The sequence below is a fragment of the Helianthus annuus genome, chromosome 9 (assembly GCF_002127325.2).
Source record: "Helianthus annuus cultivar XRQ/B chromosome 9, HanXRQr2.0-SUNRISE, whole genome shotgun sequence".
Taxonomy (NCBI): Eukaryota; Viridiplantae; Streptophyta; class Magnoliopsida; order Asterales; family Asteraceae; genus Helianthus; species Helianthus annuus.
In genome coordinates this window covers 127,196,437-127,214,943 of record NC_035441.2, presented here as the reverse complement: position 1 = coordinate 127,214,943, position 18,507 = coordinate 127,196,437, and the positions used below count along the sequence as shown (strand labels likewise).

Genomic DNA, 18,507 nt, shown 5'->3' with positions numbered 1-18,507 from the left:
CCTGCCGATTCAGTAATTTAAACCCTAGTTTTTTGAGGTTGTCTGGTGTTCTCGCTTATAAATCAGTTGCTTGTAACCCCAAGTGAAGGTTACAAGTCTGATTTCTGAAGTAATACGCACCCACTGTGAGATTGTTCTTTTTTCCTTTGTTTTTACTTTTATTGCATCACTGCATCTTTGAGTCTAGGCATATTGATACCGGGTTTAGTAAGATCGGTTTGATTATTGGGACACGGAGAGGGTTCACTCTGTTGCATTAGTTGTGTCTTATGTTTTGTTTTGATTCTTAAAAAAAATATCTGCTATATTTGGTCTGTTTTTTTAGCTTTTTTGGTGCTACCCTTGACTGTTTGCTATGCCTGGTGATGCTGTGATTACTACTGATAATATGACTTCTACTAGTGCAACTTTGGTTAGTAAAATTGATGTTGGTGATCCATTATTTCTTCATCCTAGTGATTCTGCAAATTTGACAATTGTTAGTGTTAAACTTAAAGGGTCAGAAAATTATAGAATTTGGTCAAATGCTATGTACCTTGCACTACAGGTTAAAAACAAAATAGGGTTTGTTGATGGTACTTGTCTTAGGTCTACAACTGATGAAGTTTTGGGTAGACAATGGGATAGGTGCAACTCTATTGTGCTTACTTGGATTCTTAATTCTGTGTCTAAAGAATTATATCCTGGTCTTGTTTATTCTAGAATTGCCTCTGATGTGTGGAAAGATTTAAAGGAAACTTATGATAAGATAGATGGGTCTGTAGTGTTTAATCTGTATCAAAAGATTAACTCCTTTAGTCAAAACGACATGCCTGTTTCTGAATATTGTCATAAGTTGAATTGTATGTGGAAACAATTAGACCAGTTACTTGCTTTACCTGCTTGTTCTTGTGATGCATCTAAACAGTTTAATGATTTTAATCATCTTATTAAGCTTATGCAGTTCTTAATGGGTCTTGATAGTTCATACCAGTCTGTGAGAACTAATTTGTTAACCAGAGAAACTCTTCCTTCTGCGAAGGATGCTTTTTCAGTAATCTCTAGAGAAGAGTCACATCTTCATTCAAAAAATATTTCTGATAAAATTCTAAACAATGTTGTTGGCTTTGCCATTAAAACTAATCAAGTTAATGAATCAAAGAAAAAGGGTATTAGAATTCCTAATCCTAATCTCAAATGTTCTCATTGTAATAAGACTGGTCATACTATTGAAAAGTGTTTTGAACTAGTTGGCTATCCTTCTTAGATGAAGTCAAAACCTTGTGGGAACAAGGGTAACAGGGTTAGTAATAATGTTACTGCTGATACTACTGATACTTCTTCTGCTGTGAGTTCTCTAACCAATGATCAGATAGCCCAATTACTTAGTCTCTTGAATGATAAATCTAAAGGTGCTCCTCAGAGTAGTGGTTTTGCTGGTATGTGTGCTAATTTTGTTTGTCTAAATAGTTTTGTGGACTTGTCATCCAAACCTACTTGTGATTTTAAACCTGTTTACTGTTTTTCAAATTTTATTGATAATGGGAAAAAGGTAGGATGGATAGTTGATTCTGGTGCTAATCAACACATGGTAATGACTGATGAGTGTCTGATTAATCAAAAGGATGTAACTGAATTTAATATTAAGGTTAAACATCCTAATGGCACTAATTCCTTGGTAACTAAAATTGGTGATATTAAATTAAGTGACAAGGTTATTCTATATGATGTGTTTGTCGTGCCTGATTATTGTGTAAATTTGATTTCTGTTCATAAACTTGCTGGAGATTGTAAACTGATTGTTTCTTTTGATGAACATAAATGTTATATTCAGGATTCTCAAACAAAGAATGTCCAGGTGACTGGTAGTCAGTTTGATGGTCTATACTTTTGTGGTAGTTCTTTTGTTTCTAATAAGGTTTGTAATTCTAGTTGTGATATTAATCTTTGGCATGCTAGGTTAGGTCACCCTGCTGAAACCGTGTTACATGTTCTTAAAAATGATTTAAATATTAAAACTAGTATTAAACTAGATCCTGGTGAAACATGTCATAGAGCTAAGCAGCATAGAGAACCCTTTCCCTTAAGTGATCATAAAACTAAGGGATTAGGAGATCTTATTCATCTTGATGTTTGGGTCCTTATAGAGTTCAAAGTAGGGATGGTTTTAGATATTTTCTTACTATTGTTGATGATTACGCTAGAGCTGTGTGGGTATACCTCATGAAGTCAAAGGATGAAGTGTTTTACAATATTAAAGATTTTTATAATCTGCTTAAAACTCAGTTTAGTAAATCAGTTAAGATTTTTAGGAGTGACAATGGTACTGAATTTATAAATAAACAAATGAGTGTTTTTTGTTATGAAAATTGGATTATACATCAGACTTCACGTGTTCATACTCCACAGCAAAATGGAGTAGTTGAGAGAAAACATAGGCATTTGTTAAATATAGCTAGGGCTTTACTCTTTCAAGGTGGTTTTCCACTTAAGTTTTGGGTTGAGTGTATTCTAACTGCTGCTTATTTAATTAACAGGACACCTTCATCTGTTTTGAGTGGGAAGTCTCCGTATGAACTTGTGTTTGGTTTTGCTCCTGTTTTGGGTCAACTTAGGGTTATAGGGTGTCTTTGTTTCAGCATTGTGTTAAACAACTCTGATAAGTTTACCACACATGCTGAAAAATGTGTTTTAGTTGGATATTCAAATGAAAAAAAGGGGTATAAACTTTGGAGTTTAGATCAAAGAGTGATGTTTTTTTCTAGGGATGTTAGGTTTTACGAAACTGTGTTTCCTTTTAAAGAAATGAAAACATCTTCTGATCTTGATACTCCATCTGAAGTTAACACCCTTAATTTTTTTGATTTATCTAATTTAAACTTTACTCAAGGCCCTCAAGTTGACCCAACTCCCGATGATGGGAATACACAAACTAGTACTTCAACAGGTCATGGGTCTGAGCAGTCTGGAACTGAGCATGACATTGAACATGAAGACAATAATAATTCTGAGGGAGATTTTGGGGAACAAACTAGCACAGTTTTAAGGAGATCTTCTAGAAACATTAAATTTCCTTCTAAACTTGATGATTATGTGGTTGATGGGAAAGTTAAATATGGCCTAGAAAAAGTGTTAAACTATGCTAATTTGTCTCCTGAAAATTCTTGTTTTGCTTCTGTGTTAAATAAAAGTTGTGAACCTAATAATTATTTTGAAGCTAAGAATGATATTAATTGGGTTGATGCTATGAATTTGGAACTTGAAGCTTTACACAGGAATAAAACTTGGGAGATTGTAGATTTACCACCTAATAGAAAGGCAATTGGGTGTAAGTGGGTTTATAAAATTAAATATAAATCAACTGGTGAAATAGAAAGGTATAAGGCTAGGCTTGTTGCTAAGGGGTTTAGTCAAAAGGAAGGCATTGATTTCTTTGAAACGTTTTCTCATGTGGTTAAAATGGTTACATTTAGATGTGTGTTATCTATGGCTGTTCACTTTAACTGGGAAATATATCAACTTGACATTAACAATGCTTTTCTATATGGTGACCTTAATGAAGAAGTTTATATGTGCTTGTCTGATGGTTATAATTCTTCTTATGGGTCTAAAGTTTGCAAATTAAAAAAAAAAATCTTTGTATGGATTGAAACAAGCTCCTAGGATGTGGAATGAGAAAGTTCTTGTTGATCTTTGTTTTGAACAAAGTAAGTGTGATCATTCCATGTTTGTTATGACAAAAGATTCTACCTTCATTGTTCTTCTTGTCTATGTGGATGATATTATTATAACTGGTAGTTGTTCAAAAATGGTTGATAAAGTCAAACTTTTACTCAAGTCTAAGTTTTTAATAAAAGATTTGGGAAAGTTGCAATATTTTTTGGGTATTGAGGTTGTAAGGAATTCTACTGGCTTGTGTTTAACACAAAGGAAATACTGTTTAGATTTACTTGCTGAATTTGGTATGACTGGTTGTAAACCGGTCAGTTGTCCTATTAAGGCAAATCATGTTTTGTCTTATTTATGTGAAAAGGATAATCAACCTTTAACAAATGTAACTGTTTACCAAAAACTTGTTGGTAAGTTGATTTATCTTTCTCACTCTCGACCAGATATAGCATATTCTGTGCATTATCTTAGCCAATTTATGCATTCGCCTACTCAAGCTCATTTCAAAATTGCTTTAAGGCTTTTAAGATATTTAAAAGGTGCTCCTGGAAAAGGAATTTTGTTTAAAAAGGGGATACTTTAGATATAAAAGCTTTTTCTGATTCGGACTGGGCTAAATGTTTAGGTTCTCGAAAGTCTGTTACTGGTTTTTGTGTGTTTTTAGGGAATAATCTTGTGTCATGGAAAAGTAAAAAGCAGTCCACCGTTTCAAGATCTTCTGCTGAGGCAGAATACCGGTCGATGTGTGCTGCTACATGCGAGATTATATGGATTTCAAATCTTTTAAAGGAGCTGAAAGTTGATGTTAATCTTCCTGTTAAGCTGTATTGTGATAATACGGCTGCTATCTCCATAGCAGCCAACCCTGTCTTTCATGAACGTACCAAACATTTTGAGGTTGATCTTTTTTTCTTAAGAGAAAAGATTGCTAAAGGTGTAATTCAGACTCTTGGTATTAAGTCTGAGGACAAGGCTGCTGACATATTTACAAAAGATCTGTCTATTGGCCTCATGAAAAGGTTTGTCATCTCCTCCATATGTTTGATTGCTTCAAATATTGAATTGAGGGGGGTGTTAAAATATATGTTATATATTTTTTATCAATTCAATATATTTATAAATATTATATTGTGCTAATTATAATTGAGCAGTGCTAATGTTTCCTTTTTCTTGTTTTGCATATGATCGAGCCTTGGGCTGGTTTTGTGGGCTTTTTGCGCTGATGTCTTTTATACGTGGGGCTGAAGGTTTCTAAAAAGGGTTTTGGAGTTCATTAAAAGGGATTGTTTTTGGGATCCTTTTCAATTCAGCACATATCTCTCTTGCATTCTCAATCGCAGACAACTTCCTTCAGTTCCTCTGTTTTTTGTCTCTCCAAACAGGTTCGGAGCGTCTCTATTCCTTGTGTTCGAGAATTGTTTTGAGATCGTGTTGTTCATTGCTGGTTGCAAATCATCAGTTGAAGTTCTGTCGCGTTTGAATCTGTTCTTCAGCTCTGTGCAGAATCAATCTTTCTGCAGTGGTTGAGTCTTGTTTATGGTTATGTGCAGAATCGGTTTTTTGCTGTGTTAGAACTTATTTACGGAGCTGTGCAGAGTTGTTTTTGTTAAGACAATCGTACAGATTGTCTTTTTAATAGTATTGTGCTTGATATCGTGTTTTTTGACAGAAAAGTATGTCAAATAAAGCACTAAAGAATTTGAGATCACAATGGAATCTCAACTGTGGCTACAGTTTTTTTATTAGGAATAATGGGTTGTTTGGCAACATCTGAATGGTTAAGTGCTGAACCAGTAAGATGTTTGAACCATTAAATGTTGAACTAGTAAGAGGTCTGAATCATTAAGAGCCAATATAATGTTTAACCATTCAGAGGCAAATGTCTGACCAAGTCAGATTAGAGGTCTTAACTATTCAGACTCAGTATAGTGCTTAACCATTCAGAGGCAAATGTCTGAACCATTAAGACATTTGCTCACGAAACAAACAGTCTGAACCATTAAGTGCTGAACCAGTAAGAGGTCTGAGCTATTAAGAGCCCCGTTAAGAGGTAAACAAGCCGCCCCTAAATTTTTAAAAGGAATTGTGATCCGAATCAATGATCATGGACGAATATGATTAATGGATTATGCTTGTTGACGTTTTTGTGTCACTTAGCAATAGCTAATGGGGGTTTATGTGTGGTGAATGCAAGTGAACGGGTCCTAGGATGCAAAGATAGAAGACGTGGATTGCACGGGATACTCTTATGTGAATGTCCTTTCATGGCCGGCCTTGAAGGTGAAGGTGGACGGAAAGGACTATCTGCCAGGGCCCGATATTTCAAAGGGCACGTTATTTAAAAAAAAAAAAACTCCGATATCTATATGTAAAAATAAATAAATTAATATCTTATATGTAAAAATAAATAAATTAATAAGATATACCCATATAAACACTAACATAGGCCCACTAACAAAACTATTTTTATGGTTTAGATTAGTTATTAGCCTATTGACATTAGGTTTAGACCTTTATTGAGCTCAATACCCAATTTCGTTAAGACCTAAAGGCACGTTTTTTCGAGCTCGAATAAGGTACATGAATTCTCAGGGCCAACCCTGTGTCCTTTCATTACATATTACTTATATGTAAAGATGTACGGGGCATTATCCGAGGAAGGCATTAGGTGACAAGTCACCAGGCGGGAACGGTGACCACCCGGTGAACTTTAATGGGCAGGGAGCAATCATCGTTCAAAATAAGAAGCGAATGAGACCGTTGGTGATGTCCCCAACAGTTATATCACTATTTAAAAAACATTGTTTTTTTTATTAAACACCTATTTATACATTCACCCCACTTTATATATTTCACACCCATTCTCTATATTTCTCTTCTCATTTCTTCACAAATTTATATTTTATACAATAATTTATCAAAATGATGGATCAAATACCGTTGTTTATTTCACCCGACAATAGCGACGATGATATCTTCTCAAGTTGATAGTAGCTTAATTTTTTTCAAAAATCTCATCTAACAAGTCAAACTAGAATACACGAGCACATCTAGTATAAAAGATATGTGTGTCGTCATCGGGAGAAATGCCACGAAATCCTTATGAAAGTTTATTTTGTCGAGGAGCCAAAATACAATGATATTTTTTTTCGACATAGGTTTCTTAAAATAAAGTCTTAAGGTGACTTAAGTTTTTGTGCGATAAATAGCAACCATGTAATTTTGTTATTGTCTTAGGGTGGTAGGGGTGTGTTTCAGGGAGTCAAGCGGTGAAGGTTTTTGCCGAGCGGCATACAAAGGAATCCAGATAAACTATTTTATTTTTTCATTCAGTTTTTTTTTAGTACTCTTTGTTGGTTTTTTTTTCTGAAGTGGGAGAATAGAATAACATACTACAAAAATGAAGACATGAAATAGCTCAAAGGATCACCTAATCCCGAAATAAAACTTAACTTTAGACCTTACAATTATGACCCGCACAAAGTATCGAAAGTTTATTATGAGCTCTAATCTATATCTCAATTTACACCTAATCCTATCCTAAATGAACATACAATTATATCTTACATGAAAAGGTCATACTAGTCCAGCCTAACTGAAGGGGTATGGTCCTAAATCTCGCACCAGGTTTGGGCGCGAGTGACTATCACCCGGCTCATTGTCCCTACCGACAAAGGATGTACCTCAGTTCGTGTGGACGCGAGCGAACCCGGTTTGCTTTCCCTCTCGGGGAAAGATGAGAAGACTCACTTGTATATGAAAATGATTGTTTTCGTCAACATACAAAGGGTGCAGTAATTACCATAAAGGATGATAGTAGTTCACTACATTCACTTTCTGTCAAACACATTTTCATGTTGCGGTCCTGTGCGGGCGCGCGCAGAGCGGCGATGGAAGTGTTGGTTTGTGCTCAGATTACTGCACACAGGGATGGGGTGAAAAACTGCATCATATTGTTATACACGTGGAACTGTCATTTTGACTTCTCGTGACCAACCAGCAAGTGGTATGCCCGAGCACTTACAGCAGCGGTCAGCTGACCGCCCAATGCACAGCTGCCAAGCCCACATGCAAAAAGCTGGTGAACAAACTGACAACCCCAGCAGGCTACGTGGCGGGTGTTCTTCGTGCAGCCAATACAACAAGACACATGACAACACCTCCGTGTGTGCCCAACACTCCCGTGACCCGCGCTCCTGTCACGTCTATGGAAAGCTGCAAGTTGTCAGTCGGGCCCTCGGCCCATCAAGCGGCCCATTGGCCCTTCTCCTTCACTCTTCGGCTATAAATACCCATCCCGAACCAGGTTTGAGGTAATGTTAATCTACTTTCTCACAATTACTACTTAAATACTTATCTTGTTCCCAAGCAAATATTTATTCTCACGCCAGATGGTGGTATCAAGAAGCAACCCCCACCTTATTCTCCTTGTTGCAAGTCACGGTGTGTTTCATTGTGCAGGAGATGACCCAGCCATCGATCGAGGAAAGAAGAGATTAACGCTACTTGACGAGACTCGACCCGTGGACTAACCTCTCGGTTAACTACTGTTTCATCACAAACCTAAATCACACCCACCGACATAAACTCAATTGATAACCAAGCCCATTATTCATCTACCTATTGCAAGCAACACAACACAGCACATGTACTAGTATACTCTCAACAAACACATTGCTATCTCTCCAAGTGACCATTAAGTAGGTGGTGGTTAACGTTTGGGTGCACTTTTAACCGATGACCTTTAACTTTCCCCACAGTCGACCACAAATCCTTAATTTCTCCAGCATCTAAGAGCATCTTTATTGCGGGAGACGTGACGAACCGAACGAACAAGAACAAGACCTTAAGCATGTTTGGCTAAGCTTTTCCAACCAACTTATTGACTTAATCAAAAAGCCAATAAGGAGTTTTAGTGTTTGGCAAATGTAAAAGTCCTTTTCAAAATGACTTTTTGATAAGGAGAAAAAGTCATCAAAAAGTCATTTTTGAAAAGTTAGAATGTTGTGACTTTTTAAACTAACTTATTGACTTATTAGCTTTTAGTCATTTTACATCAATAAGCTAAGCCAAACACTTTTTAAAAAACAACTTATTGACTTATTGGCTTTTCCCACCCCATAAGCTAATCCAAACACTTTTTAAAAAAACTCCTTTTCAAAAAGTCATAAATCAATAAGTCCTTTTCTCAAAAGTCCTTTTTAACTTAAATAAGCTTAGCCAAACATGCCCCTTGTTCGTGTTCGTTTGTTAAGAATTATATGTGTTCGCGAGCCGTTCACGAACACTTATCGAACGAGATTTTATGTTCATGTTCGTTTGTTAAGAAAAGGAATTTGTTCGTGTTCGTTTGTGTTTGTTTGTTAATTTTAGGCAACAAACAAAAACGAACGTTGACGAACACAATTGAGCACAAACTAATGTTCATGAACACAAATGGAAACAAACAAACACAAACAATCGTTCATGAACAGAATATATAATACACTCACACTTATTAGATATTTAATTTGTCGAAATTTTAAAGTATTTAAATAAATATAAAAAAAATCTAATGAACTATCGAACACAAACGAACACGTTACCGAACGTTCACGAACGAACACGACCTCTGTTCATGTTTGTTCATTTAACTAAACGAACGAAATTTCTTGTTCGTGTTTGTTTGTTTAATAAACAAACGAACACAAACGAACTTCCCACCGAACGGTTCACGAACTGTTCGCTGAACGTTTGGTTCGTTTGCAGCCCTAGACGTGGCAAGGTCCGAAATTCCGGACCACCAACTCAATCCCCCATCACCATTGGAGGACCCAAGTCCAAGTGGTAAGGTCCATTATGCCGGACTCGTCCAGGACCAATAAGCAGGGACCACACGTAGGGGCCGCAATTCTTGACACAACCCGTCAACCTGACCCGAACTCGACACGAAAAAAACAGGTTTGGGTCGATTAGCACGGCCCGTTTAAAAACGGGTCTGGTTGACCCATTAACCCGTTTAACTATATAGAAAAAAAAATCTTTTATATTTTTGTTTTTTCTGTTTCTATTTTACATGCTTAGTAATAATAATCTTAGTTTTGACATATTATATTATTTTTTTTTGTCATATTCATCATACTCATCATTTGTTTTATAATATAAATATGGAGTGTAAGGTGGAGGTTTGTGTAGATTTGTGATTGGAGGAAAAGGTCAGTTAAATTTAAGGCAAAGGTTTGGAATGATGAGGCGGGCCGATATGAAGAGTCTGAAAACAAACCCAAGCCCATGCGTTGGAGATGCTCTAGGTACTCCCACTGGCCATCACATCCTGTCTCGCATTAATGGTTTGACCACAGTTTGTTAGGGGTATCGGATCAGAGTAGGCTCGAGCGGAAGCGGAACAAACACACACACACACTAGCAGAAAATAAAGAACACGAGAATTTACGTGGTTTGGTCAAGGTGACCTACGTCCACGGGTTGCAACTAGGGTTAGGATTTTATTGCTGAGGTGATACCAATTACAAAGATCCTATCAACTATTTATAATTCCCAAATTAGGGTTTACAAATTGTTGACCAAGAAACCGTAAAATAGGAAACCGGATATCAGACTTAACAAAAAACTAGCGCATATACGTATCTGTTCCATATTTCCATATTAGCGCATCTAGCAATAGTAGCAATAGATTAGAGCATCTATCATCTATTAGAGCATCTGTCACAATTAGAGCATCTGTGAACAGTAAATGCAATAGATTGAGCATCTATCATCTAGAGCATCTATTAGAGCATCTATGAAATACTAGCGCATCAAACAATAGAGCATATGCAGATGCTCTATTCTGTTCCTGCATTCCTGCAAAGCCTTCATATCTAACAATCTCCCACTTGGAGGCTTTGCATAAACCACAAAGTCTATCCAAGTAAACCTATCACCGGCTCAAGTCTTTCAAGCCTCCAGTTCCCAAGAACAAGCTAAGACTTCAGTCACATCCAAACCACCTAGTTGCAACCACATCTCTCATCAAGTACCTGAGAGACCAGTTGAAGCTCCCACAAGCTCCAACCCAGCCATGACTGAAATCGTCATTGACCCATCCTCTGTCTCAACCGGCTTGCACGATCCACCAGCTCCAGAGATACACCGAGAATCAATACCACTCTCCACATTTTGCAAACCATTTCCAGGAGAGCATTTTTCTTCAGTCGGAACTTTCGTCTTCAAAACCCAACGGTTCTTCGTGATTGTACCCGGAACACGACCCATGCTCCCACTATCACCAAATCCCCTGACTGGCTTAAACTTAGACCCCCGATCACATTCAACTGACATCCCCAAAGCACCAGGATTCAAGTTCGCAAATTGAACCCTCTTCCGCTTACTAGATTCAGTGAACCAGACTTTATGTTGTACAGGGACGGCTACTCCCTCAGCAGGTATCTCAACTAGATACAACGATCCTCGTCTCCTCCCACAGGCAACAACAAGATTTCCATCAATCACCTTCCACTTCCCACCACCAAACTTAACATCTAGTCCCTGTTTATCCAGTTGACTAACAGAAATAAGTTTCTTCGTTAAACCTGGAATTACCCTAACGTTCTTTAAGTTCCATGTAGTGCCCAGTGGAGTCTTCATATTGACATCTCCCATACCCGTAACATTAAGAACATGACCGTTAGCTAATCGTACCTTTCCAAAGTCTTCTTTTTTCAGATTCACCATCGTCTCGCCGCTGTGCATGGCGTGAAACGAAGAACCAGAATCCATAGCCCAAGAATCTATAGACTCTTCACAGCAAACCAGTACGTCACCGTCAGATTCATCTGACACAACACTGTTTACATGCTGCTTACCATCTTCTTTCTTAGGATCAGGACACTCGTTTTTAACATGCCCCTTTTTACCATAGTTCCGGCACCTCACATTCTTCCCAGCTTTAGACAAGCTTTTCCCACGACTCCCACTGCTTCTGTTTTTACCTCTTCCCCTGCTAACACTGAGCATACCAGAAGTAGATCCTCCACTAGTGTTCCTCCGGCGAACGTCTTCACCCAAAACACTATCCCGGACCCGATCAAACTTCAAATTTCCAGTTCCAGCAGTTTCAGTAACCGTTGTCACAAATCCTGACCAGCTATCAGGTAAGGAAGATAACAAAACCACAGTCTGAGTGTCATCATCCAACTTCATGCCCACAGTTGCTAACCTGGACAAAATTGAATTGACTTCGTTAATGTGATCAGCAACTGAACTGCCCTCGTTCATCCTCATATTAAACAGTTCCCTCATCAAGAACACCCTATTACCGGCAGACGGCTTCTCATACATATTTGACAGAGCTGTTAACATATCACGAGCAGTTGTTTCTTTCATGATATTAAATGCAACGCTCCTCGTCAAAGCCAATGTAATTTTACCTCTAGCCTTTTTGTCCTTTGAGTTCCAAATTGCTTCGGCAGCTTTATCCATTCCGGCAGGTTTTTCTTCCAGTACCACATCCAAATCGCATTCACCAAGCAACGCCTCTATTTGCATTCTCCACCATGCAAAATCAGTACCGTTGAACTTCTCGATTCAGAACTTCCCGTCTTCAGCCATAGCAAACAAGAAAACCAGAAAAAAACCACAAGGAACCAAGCAACCGAAACCCTAATCGCCAAACACCCTAAAACCACCAGATCTGCAACAGCAAACCCTACGGCGCAAACCCTAGACCTTACGAGCCGTAACCAGAGAATAGGTACGGGCCGTAAACAAGTCAGCGACGACGGTAGCAACAGCAGATCAAGATCTCTCGTCCAGCTCTCTCCTTCTCCTGCGATAACCGTGTGAACCGTGTATTTTACTGAACCTTTGGCTCTGATACCACTTCTTAGGGGTATCGGATCAGAGTAGGCTCGAGCGGAAGCGGAACAAACACACACACACACTAGCAGAAAATAAAGAACACGAGAATTTACGTGGTTCGGTCAAGGTGACCTACGTCCACGGGTTGCAACTAGGGTTAGGATTTTATTACTGAGGTGATACCAATTACAAAGATCCTATCAACTATTTATAATTCCCAAATTAGGGTTTACAACTTGTTGACCAAGAAACCGTAAAATAGAAAACCGGATATCAGACTTAACAAAAAACTAGCGCATATACGTATCTGTTCCATATTTCCATATTAGCGCATCTAGCAATAGTAGCAATAGATTAGAGCATCTATCATCTATTAGAGCATCTGTCACAATTAGAGCATCTGTGAACAGTAGATGCAATAGATTGAGCATCTATCATCTAGAGCATCTATTGTAGCATCTATGAAATACTAGCGCATCAAACAATAGAGCATATGCAGATGCTCTATTCTGTTCCTGTATTCCTGCAAAGCCTTCATATCTAACACAGTTGACTTTCTGGGCATGCTGGATATCTTAATTTTGACTTATACAATTTATAAGAATTACAACCAATAGGTTTAAAAATACAAATCTTTCATGTAAGGTCATACGTAGTGGGGCGGTATGCCCGATCATGACGCCGAAAAAACGCCCCAAACACCAAAACTTTGGGCGCTATAAATGAAAAATGGGGGTGTGGCGCGAGAATTATAGCGGGGTGATGTGTGTGTTTTTTTGAATTTTTTTATTTTTTTTTTATTTTCTGGTTTTTCCCTCATATATTTAATGGTCTGTTTTTATTTTGTGTTGCAGGTATATATCGAAGAAGAAGAAGGAAGACATGGAAGAAGAAGATTTTTAGGGTTTTTAATTTATAGGCTTTGGGCTGGTTGTGTTTTGTTTTTATGGGCTCTGGTTTTTGTTTTTATGGGCTCTGTTTTGTTTTTCCACCAAAATTTGAGTTAATTAATGTAAGGTTTTTTTATTTATTTTATTTTAACGCTTTTTTTATTTTATTGTAATCTTTTTTTTATTTAATGAAATGGTTTTTAATTTTATAAAGTTAACGAAAATTAATTAATTGAGTAATGATGAGGTAGGGGCTTTATGACTACGGGCTCTAGTGACATAACGCCCCATAAAGCCCATGTGTGACTGGCACGACACGTGTCGCATAACGCCCACAAAGGGGCTTTATAACTACACATGGCCTAAAGTAACCATATCTGAATGATAAAGTTCCAAACTTTCTTATCACCGTAAAAGTTTTATATTAATACCAGCAGTTGATCCATGATAAAGCAATCATTTTGTCAATCTTAAATAAGGTCAACAGTATAGTATGGATCGAAAAACAGGTTAATCCTCTTGCAGCGTTTTCCAATTTCATACTTAAGCGCATACATTTGTAGCCAATAAGTAATCTTTGATTTAGATCAATCAACAAAGACAACACCAAAAGAACAGCAATAATATCACAAAAAGTTAAAAGAACAGTTGCAAGAAAATCAGCTAACCAAACCACACAAAACAGTATCATGAAAACTTTGTCCGCTTGATTCCAACGCAGCTAGCTACATATGGATCTAACGTCTTCCTTCTTAGCATAATATAAATATAATATAAGTAGTCACTAAGTAGATTTTATAAAAGTTTAAGATGCTATCATGACGCGTTTAGGTGATTCTAGGCTTTCAACAAACGTACCTCCAAATACATTGACATTACCACCCGGGCCACCCACGATCCTTACGTCACTACAAGAAAAAACACTTTTAGGGACAAAATTTTTAGGGAGGACAAAAGTTGTCCCTATAAAACAAGCTATGGGGAGGACTTTTGGTTCATATATAGTTTTGCAGCATTTCAATTAAGTTTTCTCTATAGGGACCAAAAGTCGTCCCTATAGCTCGAAGTTAAATTGTTTTTTTTTTTTTTTTAATTCTAATATTATAAATAAGAAACAAATAAATGTTTTAACATGTAGAGACCACAAGTCGTCCCTATAACTTTGAATATTTTAAAAAAAAAATTCATTTAATAATGACGAAAATAAAAAAAAGTTAAAAAAAAGAAAAAACACTTGTAGGGACAAAATCTATAGGAAGGACAGTAGTCGTCCCTATACAACAAGCAATTGGGAGGACTTTTCGTTTATATAGAGTTTTCCTTCATTTCATTTAAGTTTTTTCTGTAGGGACCAAAAGTCGTCCCTATAGCTCAAAGATAAATTGTTTTTTTTTTTATTTTTTTAATTCTAATATCATAAAAAACCTAAAAAATGTTTCAACTTGTAGAGACTATAAGTCGTTTCTATAGCTTTGACTATTATTATTTTTTAAATTTAATTTAGTAATGACGGAAATAAAAAAAGACTCAAGCTATAGGGACGATATATGGTTTCGAATAATTTTGACTAGTCAATTTTTTTAGCGCCAAAATTTCCCACATTTTTTTAAAATTTTCTCACCACTTCACAACCTAGAGGGACCATAAATTGTCCCTAGAGAAAGTTTATGTAAGTTATTTTATTTTATTTTACTTTATCTTTTTTAAGAACTATTCTTATTAATAAATTTAATTTTGTAATTATAATAAATATATCATTTGGTTTTTCATTTATAATAATTAGGTTATATACTAAATATTAATTTTAATTTGTTTGTTCTATTCTTCATTGATAAATAATAATAATAATAATAATAATAATAATAATAATAATAATAATAATAATAATAAAATGTTTTCAATTGTATATGTATATTTGTGGGTATGTGGGTGTATATGTGTATGTGTATTTTTTAAAAATGCTTATTTCGTTGATTAAGTTTCGGATCTCCTCAAATGATGATAGAATCAACATCCGCTCAATTGCTTGGTTTGACCGTCAATGACTGTCTTTAAGTTGTTGGCCCATTTGACCATCATTTTGTTTATCGTAAAAGACAAACCTACCACCAAAGACCATCACAATCTCAGTCCTTTTTACCACAACTGGGAAACCAAAACTAGTGGATGACCAAATGCTCATACCGGTTTCGGATCCATAACCTTCTCAACCACGTCATGAGGGCTTTAACCGAATGCCACACATATAGTCACCGGAGACCACATATATGACAAGTAAATGGAGCAACAGTTAGCACACTATCTTGAATCGTCGAAAATGACCTAGGAAGTTAATGATCTACTCGAATAAGGAACCTGTAATTGGAAAGCTACAAACCACCATGAGTCAGGTGTGCTTGCCTGATTCCTCTGTTAGCCACCATAAATTGTGGCCACCGTTGTCGTCTGCCAATTCTCTTAAAGGTATATATCGTATGAAACTTCTACCTTATGCGGTTAATAAAGCAAACGAGGCAGGCAATTATTCCATTAGAATTAATAAGGATTCAATGTTACACCATCTTCAGGGTCATGAGCATGCATGTGCATTGTACGTGTGTGTGTGTGGATGTGTAAGTGTCAATAGACGTGTATGTGGATGTGTAAGTGTCAATAGACGTGTATGTGTATGTGTTAGTGTATATGTGTGCGGATGTGTATGTGTATGTAATTATGTAGAGTGTGTATGTGTTAGTGTGCGTATGTGTGTACATGTTAGTATATGTGTATGTACGTGTTATTGTGTTAGTATGTGTATATGTGTGCATGTGTTAGTATATGTGGATGTGGATATGTATGCATGTATACCCGTACGTATCTATATGTGTTTGTTTAGTATGTGTCTACGTGTTAGTATATGTGTATGTCTGTGTTATTGTGTTAGTGTGCGTATGTATGTGTATACGTGTATGTATGTATGTACGTATCTATGTGTGTTTGTGTATGTATATGGAATTGTGTATGTATGTGTGTACTGTGATATGGGTGAGCACGAACCGGTTCGGTTCTGTTTTGGGGTTTTCATAACCGTCTCTGTGTCTTCTTTCATCTATATTGTATACAACCACTCCACCTTTTTGTTGAAACACAATTTCCCGATTTCTTCCTTGAAGCAAACACATTGGCCAAACTCTATCTTCCTCCTCAAATCCATGAATACACACCTTGGTCCAAGACTCAGCAACACCGCACTCCTCCATCACACAACACTCAAAACCCGCCTCCTCGCTCCTCACAAACACACCAAGTTTCCCGCCAACATCAACCATGCTGGTAAACAAACTTCTGTAAAATCCAACTGAAACAGGAAATTTCATTTGCTTGATTTCTTCACTAGCTAAATTAAACCCAACGATCTCGAATTGTCTTGTTAACCAGTGAAGACTCTGGTTGATGACAGCACCGTTGATAACATCATCCACCGCGGTGTAATCGTGTTCATAGTAATTACGATCAGGTAATTTCCTCCATGAGTCGTTACGCAAGCTATAAACGCTTGCAATCATTTTGTTGGAATCATGATAGCCGCTGTAGTGGTGCCAAAACGAGATGGAGACTACTTTGTAATCGTCCGTGGATGAATCGTAACCGAATCCGTACTTAACATAAACCTCTTCATGTTCTGTAACATAATCCTCTAACCATTCTTCATCAGGAGGTGCGAAAGGGGAGACGGGGACTTCCCAGAGGTCTTGTGTCATTGGATTCATCACAAACATCGTATTGTTTTCATCTTTCGCTAGAAGGAGTCCGTTGCAGGATCCCAAGATCTCTTTCCACCGGAGCGGAGGTGAGCGAATACGCAGTTCTTTTGCGGTTGCGGGTATATCATCGCTGTCGAGACAAGGGCGGGTTTCGGTTATATCGATGGAGTAGAGTGATCCTGTAGTGGAAAGGGCAATCAATTGAGTGGTATGATGTGTTTGAAGGAAGTGGGTTTTGATGAAATGGGGGCTGGAAATGAGGGAGTTCCATGTCTTTGAAACCGACTTGAAGCGGAACAGTGATTTCGTTGGCAACGGAAGGAGTATTTGTTCGATGATCTCCAAAGGAAGGTTCTTGCCGGCAGACGAGGACATTGACGAAAAAACGAAACCTGGAGATTTGATCAACAATATGTACACACAAAAAGTTATGCAACGAAATGCAAAACCTGGAGATTTGATCAACAATATCTATTACTTATATTAAAACAAAACAACTTTGGCCACTTGTCATATACTTAAACCTCTATTTTCCACCTGTCAACTAGATATTGCACAACGATATGCTTTGGGCGGCAATCCATCTCTTCGCTTCCCAATATCTCTTTCATTTGTACCGCCTCTCAATTGATTACGATTTGAAACAGATTTCAACTTTCCATATTTTGGTTCGAATCATCTTCCAAAATATGTTTCAATTACCGTGTTTAATTATCTTTCATCTCAATATCCCTAAATCTATAAAACCATTTCACTTCTGGTGTCTCTGTTCATCGATTGTTAGGGCAAAGTATTTGAGAATCATATCTGTTTGTTCACAAGGATTTGTTATTCAAACGATCTGTCAACACTTATTCAAGGTACGATTATCAGTAACTGGTATTCTTATTTTATATTGAACTTCATCTGTTGCGAATTTTAGGGTTTTTTTAATAGGTCTTTTGATTCAATATTCGATATCATGTAGATCTGATCTGAATATCATAAGTAACCTTACGTTGTTGATTTTGGATTGATTTGCCCTCAATATTTGATTTTAGCTTTTCTTTATGTTCAAATCAGATCAGATCTGCAGATTATGGATTGCTTTGCTCTCAATATTTTATTTTATGCTTTTTTTATTTTGAAATCAGATCTACAGATTATTACAGTTTGATTGGCTTATATACTGAATATACTGATCTACTGATTTGAATATATCTGATTTTTTGAGTCGATTTTGATATTTATCAAATTATGAAGTTGTATAATTTCTTAGGACGTATTTGTTAATATGTTATTCCTCTGTTATTAATTTTATAGGTTTACTTAATGTTGAATTAAGATCTGCAAATTTTTGACTCTAAATTTTTAGGGATTTATATTTTTGTTGTATAATAGTTTAACTT

At 36.8% G+C, this 18,507-nt stretch overlaps 1 protein-coding gene across 1 annotated transcript; it reads right to left on the bottom strand.

The window, feature by feature from the left end:
- Nucleotides 1-12,776: 12,776 nt before the first annotated feature.
- LOC110876308 (F-box/kelch-repeat protein At3g23880-like) lies at nucleotides 12,777-17,494 on the bottom strand. Its single transcript, XM_022124484.1, has 2 exons — nucleotides 16,444-17,494; nucleotides 12,777-12,886 (listed from the first exon to the last, which is right to left on the bottom strand). Exons 1-2 carry the CDS (start codon nucleotides 17,492-17,494, stop codon nucleotides 12,777-12,779), a joined length of 1,161 nt encoding a protein of 386 aa, XP_021980176.1.
- Between the last annotated feature and the right edge of the window lie 1,013 nt (nucleotides 17,495-18,507).

What these genes read in the sequence shown, in the direction of transcription:
- LOC110876308 (XM_022124484.1), bottom strand. Translation starts at nt 17,494, where the DNA reads ATGTCCTCGTCTGCCGGCAAGAACCTTCCTTTGGAGATCATCGAACAA. An exon ending in TGAAAGAAGACACAGAGACG is followed by an intron (nt 12,887 to 16,443) that starts GTTATGAAAACC and finishes TACTGTTCACAG; the next exon opens with ATGCTCTAATTGTGACAGAT.